The 11,877-nt window shown below is 32.5% G+C and overlaps 1 protein-coding gene and 1 pseudogene across 1 annotated transcript; both read left to right on the plus strand.

Moving 5' to 3' along the window:
• The first annotated feature begins 2,856 nt into the window (after nt 1–2,856).
• LOC114736179 (probable L-gulonolactone oxidase 6) lies at nt 2,857–5,401 on the plus strand. The gene is made up of 4 exons (XM_028923951.1): nt 2,857–3,474; nt 4,052–4,307; nt 4,414–4,515; nt 4,653–5,401. Exons 1-4 carry the CDS (start codon nt 3,046–3,048, stop codon nt 5,360–5,362), a joined length of 1,497 nt encoding a protein of 498 aa, XP_028779784.1. The 5' UTR covers nt 2,857–3,045; the 3' UTR covers nt 5,363–5,401.
• A 2,581-nt stretch (nt 5,402–7,982) lies between these two features.
• LOC114736171 (probable L-gulonolactone oxidase 6) lies at nt 7,983–10,667 on the plus strand (annotated as a pseudogene).
• The last annotated feature ends 1,210 nt before the right edge of the window (nt 10,668–11,877 follow it).

The following is an 11,877-nucleotide window of genomic DNA, read 5'->3' on the forward strand; positions in this document are numbered from 1 at the left end:
TAATAAGACCATTTAAGCTTCCCTCCTCTTCTGACTCATCATCATCATCAGTCTCCTCGTTCATAGGGATCCTTCAGCATCTCCTTATCTAATCTTTCAAGCTTCATCAAAGATGTGGAGAAGCTTGTTGAATTAGAACCGCAAGCAGTGCGTGGAATAGAGCTAAACGGTGGCATCCTCTTGCGCTATATCAAAGCTTCAAGTGCTTGCTTGGGAAAAACAGAGGATTCTGGGGATTTTGATTTTGTATATTACAGAAGCAAGGACCCACTGACTCCTAGGCTTTTTGAGGACATATTTGAGGAGATTGAGCAGATTGGATTGCTCAAATATGGAGGGTTACCTCACTGGGGAAAGAATAGGAATTTCGCATTCAAGGAAGCGATCAAGAAGTATCCAAATACACATAAATTTTTAAGTGTGAAAAAAAAAGTATAACCCTCAAGGGATTTTCTCTAATGAGTGGATCGATCAACTTCTAGGATTTTTTTAGTAAAGATGCAATATTGAGAGATGGGTGTGCTCTTGAAGGTTTATACATATGCTCGGAAGATCGTCATTGTGCTCCAGCCAAGAAATGTTATTGTAGGCCAGGGAGGGTTTACAAGAAAGCTAGAGTTTGTACTTTCGAAGGCTGGAACTTATCTGAAGACAAGGTTTGTAGTGGAAGAATAGTTTAAATCGAAATGTTTTTTATAATGTGATATTTTATATTTTTGATGTATCTTTTATTATTTTTGCCGTGGAGTGTCATTTCTCATAATTGATGTTAGTTTAATAAAGTAACGATATATATATATATGATTATCTGTAATCTGTAAGGGCATATGGTACTTATAGTTTGGTGCTCTTTCCTTTAGTTCCTGCGAATTGCATTAATGGAGGTTTCTAAAACTGTAATCTGTAACCATGCAAGCCCAATCGGTTTGAATTGACACGGATGAGGGTAAAGCAGTCTTATCAACTCATTCTTATGCTTTATACTCATTGCATATCCGAATATATGTTGCGTTTACTCCTCCTGTCCCTAATGTAGGAGTGGTCAAAACTCAGGGACTAAGTTACACGTGATTTTTTCTTTTACCTTGAAGTTACAAATGAATTAAACTATAGGGACCAAAACACTGATTTTGCTTCGTTATGCATTTGACCCAGTCTATTGTGAATTGATGCCCGGTTCCTCCTATTTAAGGTCATGTTTACATCCAAATACAATTAGGCCTTTCACATAAAGAAGTAAATTAGGCCTGGGTCCAGAAACAAGCCCAATAATGAAATGGACGATGACAGATGGCTTTTAAAAATATTTTACATTGACCAACGGGTTTGATCTAGTGGAAGGAGTTAGTTCGTTATAATGTGACGAATTAAGATTCGAATTTTTATTGAGAGAGGTACTCACAGTTAGTGCAAGACAATGTCTCGAATAGAATTGTCTCCAATAAAAGGATACTTACACTTTAGGGGAAAAAGGTATTTTAAATTGGATGAAACAAAAAAGTCAAACCTTGCAAACTTAAAAAATGTACGATAAAAAATGATCTGGCAAAAACGTAAACATCATAACATTATCTTCTAAATTAAAAAAAAAAAAAAAGTGGGTGAAAACAATCATTGGCTAAACGCGTGGAAGATAGGAGGATATTAAACAATGAAACAGGTGTTTGCGTTAGCAAAGAAACGCGATCAACAAAATTTAAATGGTGAGAAATGTTTGCGTTAGCAAAGAAATGTGATCAACAAAATATAAATGTTGAGTCTATAATTAAATACAGATATAACATGCTTAAAATTTTATTTTTTAATATAAAATTATTTCATATTTAAAATTTTAGGCATGCTTGTAAAAGTATTTTACATTGACCAACGGGTTGGGTCTAGTGCAAGGAGTTAGTTCCTTATAACGTGACGAATTAATATTCGAATTTTCATTGAGAGAGGTACTCATAGTTAGTGCACGACAATGTCTCGAATAGAATTACCTCCAATAAAAGAATACTTACACTTTAGGGGGGAAAAGTATTTTAAATTGGATGAAACAAAAAAATCAAACCTCGCAAACTTAAAAAATGTACGATAAAAAATGATCTGGGCAAAAACGTAAACATCATAACATTATCTTCAAAATTAAAAAAAAAAAAAGTGGGTGAAAACAATCATTGGCTAAACGCGTGGAAGATAGGAGGATATTAAACAATGAAACAGGTGTTTGCGTTAGCAAAGAAACGCGATCAACAAAATTTAAATGGTGAGAAATGTTTGCGTTAGCAAAGAAATGTGATCAACAAAATATAAATGTTGAGTCTATAATTAAATACAGATATAACATGCTTAAAATTTATTTTTTAATATAAAATTATTTCATATTTAAAATTTTAGGCATACTTTGTTAGCATTTAACTGCAGAAATAACTATTTAAATTTTGTTCAATCAGTATTTTCAATGAAGTGCGACAAATGATATTAAGGAACCGAAAAAATCCACTTTTATAAACTTAAAGAATTAAATTAAAATTTGATGTAAATTTTAAAAACAACGTATACTTTGATCCAATTCTTATAAAACTTCGCTAATCCACGTGTTAAGGGGCGGCTTTCTCTGGTCAAAAAAAGGGCTGGCTTTGATTGTTAAAACGTACGATAAAATATACACATGTACCTATCAATATGGGTGGCAGAATATTTGAAAGTCAAATTTCAAGGCGCTCTAAAATTTCTCTCAGGCCCAAAAGCCCCCCGCCCTAAAATTTATATAACCACACACATTATCACTAGGTAACACACAGTGAAGTGAAGTTTCAGTCAACCATGAAAATGCTCAAAACATCCATTCTCACCATCTTCTTTGTTTTCGTGAATGGGGTTCTTTCTTCTCCCCCAAGTGACCCCGTCAGATGCACTTCCAACAACACAAACTGCATCATCGATAACGCTTATGGCGCCTTCAACGACCGGATCCCTTGCCGAGCATCCAAAGTACTCTACCCTACCACCGAGAAAGAGCTTATTTCCGTGGTGGCTTCGGCTTCAAAATCCAACACAAAAATGAAAGCAGCCACCAGGTATTCCCACAGCTTCCCCAAGCTTGCGTGCCCTGGAGGCCAAGACGGGATCATAATAAGCACCAATAAGCTCAACCGTGTCGTGAACGTTGATGTGGAAAACAGAAGAATGACGGTAGAGAGTGGAGTCCTTGTGGGGGACCTGATCAATGAGGCGGCGAGGAATGGGTTGGCATTGTTACAGACGCCGAATTGGTGGGGACTGACGGTGGCGGGACTGTTGGCGACGGGGGCTCACGGCAGCTCTTTGTGGGGAAAGGGCGGTGCGGTTCATGAGTATGTGGTGTCGATGAGGATTGTGACGCCGGCCACGGCGGAAGAAGGGTATGCGAAGGTGAGGAGCCTGAGTGAGTCAGATGAAGAACTAGATGCAGCCAAGGTTTCACTTGGGGTTCTCGGGGTTGTTTCTCAGGTGTGTCTCCAATCCCATCCCATTAATTTACAAATGTGATTTTCTATTTGGTCAAATTCCTTACTTATTTAATTCATAATTACGAACAATCTCTCTTACATTAGTTACTTGACTTGTGTCCCATCTATTGTGTTTAATTACTTGAGTTATCAAGTGATATAAATTTCATTTGTTTACCTCAAAGTTAATTGGCACAATATTTGTTTATGTTTATATAAAGATTTCTTTCTGTCCAACGCATGCACGAGTTTTTTATTCTAATTTTACTAAATTTAATTAGGAAAAATATAGTTATACTTCCCCGATCCTTAATATAAGACCTATTTAACTAATTTGATTAGATTAAGAAAGTTAGGTAAATTAGTTAATTATAAGAAATATGACATGTTTTTTCTAAAACACCATAATCATCTTTTTTAATATCCTTCTTCCGTCTTTGTCCATAGGGGTAATTTAGAAAAAAAAATTTATATATATGATAAATAGGTCTTATACTTAGGATTAAAATTAATTTAACAATTAGATTCTATATTAAGAACCGGAAGAGTATATAAGTGGTGGTGGTTTTAATTTGCAGGTCACCTTCGAAGTAGAGCCCATGTTTAAACGAGCAATTACATACGTCACGAAGAGTGATGCAGACTTGGGAGATGAATTGATTAGATTTGGGAAAGAGCACGAGTTTGCTGATTTGTCGTGGTATCCTTCACAAAAGAAGGCTGCGTTCAGAATTGATGATCGAGTGCCTTTTAATCGGTCTGGAGATGGTCTCTCTAATATACTCGCATATCGATCTGCTCCCTCTGCTCAGTTAACTACTATCAGAGGCACAGGTTATTTATAAATAATTTTCATTCTTTTTAATTAATAACACATAAAATGCTTTTTAAGTCTTTCCAGAAAACAAAACTAAGGAGAAGTTGGAATTTTCTGTAACAGAGGAACTTCGAGAAGCAACAAGGGACGCTAAAGGAAAATGCCTTGATGCACAGATGGATATCAGGACAGCTGAGACATCTGCTTATGGCTTCACTAACAACGGTACGTACTCGTTCCTTTTTTATAATTTTCCACTTACGCATTTTGACAAACACGCTGTGAGCATTTTTTTTCCTCGTCCATACTTGATTGAACCATCATTAATATCAGAACTTATTAGTTTCTTTATGCATAAATAGGCGCAAACTTTACTGGATACCCAGTGATTGGACAAAACAATCGCTTGCAATCATCTGGGCCATGCCTAGATAGTAAAGAAGACGCGTTGCTGACCGTATGCCCCTGGGATTCTAGATTCCAACTTGCGTTCTATCATGACACGACCTTCACCATCTCCTTGTCTAATGTTTCAAGTTTCATCAAAGATGTGCAGAAGCTAGTTAAATTAGAGCCACGAGCACTGTGTGGAGTAGATCTCTATGAAGGCTTTCACCTGCGCTATATCAAAGCTTCAAGTGCTTACTTGGGAAGAACAAAAGATTCTGTGGATTTTGATATTTTATATTACAGAAGCAAGGACCCACTGGCTCCTAGACTCTTTGAGGACATTCTTGAGGAGATTGAGCAGATAGGGTTGTTTAAATATGGAGGGTTGCCCCATTGGGGAAAGAACAGGAATTTAGCATTCAATGGAGTGATCAAGAAGTATCCAAATGCAAGCAAATTTGTAAGTGTGAAAAGAAAGTATGATCCACAAGGACTTTTCTCGAACGAGTGGACAGATCAGATTCTAGGGTTAAAAAAAGGTACAACGATAATGAGAGATGGGTGTGCTCTCGAAGGCTTATGCATATGCTCAGAGGATCGTCATTGTGCTCCAACCAAAAAATATTTTTGCAGGCCTGGGAAGGTTTATAAGAAAGCTAGGGTTTGTGCTTTCGAAGGCTGAGATTTATCTGAACAAAAACCTTGTAGCAGAAGAATAATTCAGCTTTTCATAGTGTGATATTTTATATTTGGTGTGTTTTTTATTATCTTCTGTCATGGAATAATATTATATTGTCATTAAGAATAATTGTTGTAAATTTAAAAAAAGAACTATATATATAATTGTCTGTAACCTGTAATGTGACATGGTACTTATAGTTTGATATGGATTTTTTTAAATTTAGTACTCCTACAAATTGCAGTAGCACGAGAGTATATACTTCTTTTAGTATTTAAATAAACTCTACAAATTTTCCAAGCACTTGAAGAGTGAGAACTTGTGCAATCAGTTTATTATGAACATTGATATTACTGTGTCCCCTTCATGGTTTCTTCTCCTACATATGATGCCCTTTGTAATTAATTATAAGAGTTATAACGTGGGGTGTTGTATTAACGAGGTCATATGTTCCTGTCACGAAACAAATGAATATTAATTTTTTAAAATAAAAGTCATCTCAACAAGCCATTCCTTTATTTTTTTTCGAAGTACAGACCATCAGATATTAAATATGAATATCTACCAATGAGAATTTGAATTTTGGGTTTCCACGGATTAACCAAGACTAGACTAAGGGCTATGGTTTTCTTTGAATACAAGCCCACGTTTTGCAAACAGGCAGCGGGCCAATAACCGTGTTCTGGCTAAGCCCAATATATTCCTAACACAAAAGAATTATTAGCCCAAAAAATAATGCAGGCATCGTTTTTTGTTCTCATTTTCGCTTATAAACCTAAAAAGTGTGCTTTAAAAGTTTGAATTGATATGGATGAGGACAAAAAGCTATACAAGTATACATACAAAGGGAATTAATGCATGCAAAGGTGGTGTGGTAGCACATTGAATTGGGAGAATCAATGAACTCATCATCCTTATCCTTTATACTCATTGCGTATGTGAATGTATTTTCAGCGCTCATTTATCCACAGAGGTGTCTTTTCAAAATACTACTACTGATTTTAAATATAAGAATCAGTTAATTAATTTACGTAAATTGAAAAAAAAATTAAGTTAATTATTTATAATGAATAGGTATTGTCTTTCCTAAAATATTTTTGTTAATCAAGTTTATTGACTAGAACTATCATTATTAAAAATATTAATTTAAAAAAATCAATAAATATGAGAGGTAAAGTGGATTGGGATTTTATATTTATGATCAAAATAAAAGTCAAACAAATTCTTATATTAAGGATCGGAAGCAGTATTTCATATTTGATGAGATATAAATTTAACTAGAAAAATAAGATTACTATTAAGGGAGAATGATATAAAAACAACCTGAAAATTGCATAATATGATACTATTTGGATCAAAACATGTTAAAACATAAGGAAACATACGTGATTTGAAATTTAATAATTTTTAAATTCCTTTTCTGTTATTTTTTTCATTGATTAAGTTGAAAATTAATGTTGTCGCCAAGGTTGTCAAAATCATAATGTAGATGTAAAATCATATTGTAAACTCATAAGAATTTGTGTATTGATAATTGATATTAAAAATATATAATTAAATAATTAAAATATAAAAATGACAATAGTTCCATTTAAATATATTTTAAATCCAAATCATTAAAATTAAACCTATCAACATTCATAATTTACTATATCTAACAAAGAAATCTTTATGAAATTAATATATAAAGTTACTAAATATAATTAAACCCAAAAATTTGGCATGAGTTTAAAAACAAGATGACACAATTTTTTAAACTAAAAACATAAAAACACTAAACTAGATGAGTAAACTTGCAAGTTTAACTGAATTTATAACTAACATGAGTTTAAGAGCACGTTGACACAATTTTATAAGTTAAAAACATAAAATCATTAAACTTGGATGGTGGACTCGCAAGTTTGACCACAATAATTGTCGCTAGTAGCTTAATATAATATTATCTCCTATCCTTAATATAAATTTTAGATAACTAAAATAACTAAGTTAAGAAAATTAAAAAATTACTTAAATTGATTAATTATAATAAACATGTGTTGACTTCCCTAAATTAACATGTGCTTTGGAACTATTTTTTCCAAAGTAATTTATAATCAATAAAGATATTTTAGAAAAAAATTATAAATTTAGGAAACAAAATAATTTAATGTTTTATATTTAATATCAGATCCAATTCTCTGACAAATTCTTATATTAAAAATAAGAGATAATATAAAGTTGACTATAGTTAAAAATGTCTTTTATCTTTCCAGCTTTTTTATTTAATGGTACCTTGTATTTCCTTCTAGTGTGTACGTCTTTTCATGGTTGAAAATAATAACAATTATTGTTGTTGTTGTTGTTTTTTTTTTTTAATGCTTCTTGTGCTAAACGGATTCCTACTATGATATTAAAACCAAACTTGAGTTTTTCGGTCAAACGAGTAACTTAATAAATCAGTCATTGATTGATTTATTAAGAGTCTTGAATGGATATGAATTAGTTTTTTTTTTTTGACAAATTTTTAACAAAAGGGTTGAACTCACTCATATTCCAAATGTACGACAATATACTAATCCTTGACGCTAATTCTACTTGGCCCCATAATTGAGTTTTGACTTTGAAGATGCCTCCCTCAAGCGTCATGACATGCTTTAAGATCAAATTTGCTTCCTTAACAGGTATGTCCAATCCCTTTGTTCATTGAACCCATGAATAAGAGGCTATCTTTTTTAATAAACTATAAATGATTGTGGTTTTGACCTTAAACAAGAAAAAACTAACAATTGGTTAAATTTGTTTTGGTAACCATCTTATGTTAGATAATATATGATTTACATATGAATGCTCTATTTACTTATTAAATAATATTTTCTTTTGGAAGAAAATTACATATGAATATTTTTATACATTCTAATAAAATTATATTAACTCCGATTTTCAGTGGCTTTTATATATTTCTTCCTCCGCAGTGATTAGTTGTACGAAATTGCTGATGAGCTTGGCAGCCGCTGGTAAAAAAAAAAAAAGGAGCTTGGCAGTCTCCGTACGATATTAAGGAAGAAAGTTCGGAATGGAATGGCCGTCAGCGAGGATGCCATGAGATCCCGAGGCGGGCTTTTTAATTTGAACGTTCCCTAATGCCCTGCTTGGATGGGAAGCAAAATTGAGGGGAAAGAAAATAAAAGGAGAGAAAATAGAAAGAAGGAAAAACTAGAGAGAAGTTGTGATCATCCCTCGTGTTTGGATGGATGAGAGAAAATAGAGAGGAAAGAAAATTAACATATATCTAAATGACTAAAATGTCCTTATTAAAATATATCATGTTTACAGTTAAATTAAATTAAATATTACAATAGAAAAATTATACTAACATTAGCATCATCAAATAATTTAAAATCAAGTTATCTGGTTTGTATATATTTTCAGATTATTATATTTTAAAACCAAACTATTTAATAAAAATATTGTTTTAAGATGAAAAAAAAAAGTGAATAACTTTTAAATATAATAAAAGAAAATAAATATAGAGAGGAAGAGAGAGGAGGGACAGTTATGGAAGTCTTGTTTTCCCTCCCAAATCTCTCCATATATGAGAGCAAATTTGGAGAGAAAATAAGGCATGAGGCTCATCTTATTTTCTCCTCTACTTTTCTTTCCTCCCATATTTTCTCTCCTATCCAGACAAAAGAAAACTTGTTTCTCTTTATGTTTTTCTCTCTAATTTTCTCTCCTCCCTAATTTTCTCTCAATCCAAGCAAGGGGCAAGTACAAGCCCATATTTCTCCATATTCGGCCTCACAAAGCTTGACCGCACCCTACCAATTTTATAATTCTTCTCACATTTTGAAAAGCATTAAAATTTGAGAAAATTGTGTGTATATATATATTTCAAATCAAATTTTGAACATGTGAATTTATTATTCAAACTGTTGAAACCAGTGAAGTCCTGTGTATTACAAGAAATTTAAAAAATGAATTGCACTTCTCATCAATTACGCATTCTGTTAAAATTTTTAATGCTATCCAATCCTTATGATAAAGACACGCATTAATAACTTTATAAGGATTGAAAATTTAGTTTGAAATTAATTTTTTAATGCTTTGGAAAAATTAAAATTATTCTTGATGAATTAAATTCACTGATTAGAGGTGGTCGTTTATTCGGTGAAAAATATTAAAGCAAATACTAATATTTAGGGGAAAAAATAATACTTCTGAAAAAAGCTTTTATATAATAAAAAATATTTTTATATAGAAATAAGTTACTGGCTCTATAGCGCATTACTTCTAACTAGGCAGAATTTATGTCCTATGTTAAATTAAATTTGTGTCGTTTAAATTTAATTGTAGTAACAGAATTTATATTTTAAAATTATTTATTCTTTTATTTACAGTACACTACTATTTTCATAGCAAATCATTCAATTTATATTATGAAATGTTCAAGTCTTTCCAGAAACTAAACTAAGGAGAAGTTGAATTTTCTGTAACAGAGGAACTTCAAGAAGCAACACGGGACGCTAATGGAAAATGCCTTAATGCACAGTTGGCGACTAGGACGGCTGAGGCATCTGGTTATGGCTTGACGAACAACGGTACTCGTTCTTCTTTCTCATTTTCCACTCACCCATTTTCACAAACACGCTACGAACACTTTTTTCTTCGTCTATAGTTGATTTGACCAGCATTAAAATCACAACTTATTAGTTTCTTTCCCCACAAATAGGAACAATCTTCACTGGATACCCAGTGATTGGACAAAACAATCGCTTGCAATCATCTGGGTCATGCCTAGATAGTAAAGAAGACGGATTGCTCACTATATGCTCCTGGGATTCTAGACTCCAAGTTGCGTTCTTTTACGAAACAGCCTTCAGCGTCTCCTTGTCTACTCTTTCAAGCTTCATCAAAGATGTGGAGAAACTAGTTGAATTAGAACCACAAGCACTGTGTGGATTAGAGTTCTATGGTGGCTTCCTCCTGCGCTATGTCAAGGCTTCAAGTGCTTACCTGGGAAAAACAAAAGATTCTGTAGATTTTGATCTTGTATACTACAGAAGTAAGGACCCACTGACTCCTAGGCTTTTTGAGGACACTATTGAGGAGATTGAGCAGATCGGGTTGTTCAAATATGGAGGCTTACCTCACTGGGGAAAGAACAGGAATTCTGCATTCAAGAAAAGAGAGAATGATATTAAGGGATGGATGTGCTCTCGAAGGTTTGTGTATATGCTCAGAAGATCGTCATTGTGTTCCAAACAAAAAATATTATTGCAGGCCGGGGAAAGTTTATGAAAAAGCTAGAGTCTGTGTTTTTGAAGGTTGAAATTGATATAAAGAAAAAGCTTTTAGTGGAAGAATGGTTTAAATCAAAGTGCTTTTGGTGGTGTGAATGTGTGATATTTTATCTTTGAGATTTTTTTTTCATCATCTTTGTAGTAGAATAATAATACTCTTTTTTTTTTTGCTTAATATTTGATATTTTATGGTTAAATAAAAAAATTTAAAACATGATGAACAAAGTTATGAATTTATATCCTAATGGTAGCAAAGTTGTTGGTCAATTGCGTACGTCCTCGGACTTTTTTCATTAATCATTATACATGTTGTTCTTTTTTGTTACTCCCATTTAAGGTTGTTGTTTGCACCCAAACAAATGGGCCTGGGTCCAGAAACAAGCCCAATAATAAAACAAAACGGATGATTATGCTAATGTAAGTGGCAATTTTCTTTTTGTGAAAAAACAAAACGGATGATTATGCTAATGTAAGTGGCAATTTCTTTTTGTGAAAAAAACAAACCTGGATGATGTCACATTCTTGTAAGGATTATGTCCTGTGTTAATAGGCTTGACTCTGTATACGGTAACTTGTTGATTTGACCTAGTCATATATTACTTACGGTTTTAATATAAGAGCAAGTCTGATTTTTATTTTAGTTTCAAATATAAAACTTCAATTTATTTTATCTCTCATATTTATCTATTTTTTGAAGTTGTATAATCCTCGTAATAATAATAGTTCTAGCCAATGTACTTGATTAGTAAAGATATTTTAGAAAAAATAAAATCTATTTATTATAAATAACTAATTTAACTAGTTTTTTTAATTTACTCAAATTAGTCAATTAGATTTTATATTGACAACGGAGATAGTAATTAACTATTGTGTGGAGGAAATATATAGATATAGGTGACTTTTAAATATATTTTACATTTGATGAAACACAAAAGTCGAACATTGCGAAGTTTAAAATATATTCAAATGATGAAGTTGAACATTGTTAATGTTGTAGCTGGAGGCAGCTGAATGTAGTAATACACAGGAGTAGAACGTTGACAACTGTTAAAATTTTTTTCGTTCTTGCTTTTTTTCCCCCCTCCTACACTGTGTTTTTCTCTATATATCATCTCACAAGCAACACCTTATAATAATTTAAAAATACTCTTTTTGCTTCAAATGGTTCTTAATACAAGACTTTTTTTAAATCAAATATTACTTCCGATCCTAAATATAAAAGATAGTTGACTAATTTAA

This window comes from Neltuma alba, unplaced genomic scaffold (genome assembly GCF_004799145.2).
Source record: "Neltuma alba isolate B1F8T4 unplaced genomic scaffold, ASM479914v2 tig00013316_pilon, whole genome shotgun sequence".
Classification (NCBI taxonomy): Eukaryota; Viridiplantae; Streptophyta; class Magnoliopsida; order Fabales; family Fabaceae; genus Neltuma; species Neltuma alba.

Excerpts from the sequence above, each read along its gene's own strand:
- LOC114736179 (XM_028923951.1), top strand. The coding sequence starts at position 3,046 with ATGAAAGCAGCCACCAGGTATTCCCACAGCTTCCCCAAGCTTGCGTGC. Across the intron at positions 4,308-4,413 it reads AACTACTATCAGAGGCACAG|AGGAACTTCGAGAAGCAACA; the intron begins GTTATTTATAAA and ends TTTCTGTAACAG. Across the intron at positions 4,516-4,652 it reads TTATGGCTTCACTAACAACG|GCGCAAACTTTACTGGATAC; the intron begins GTACGTACTCGT and ends ATGCATAAATAG.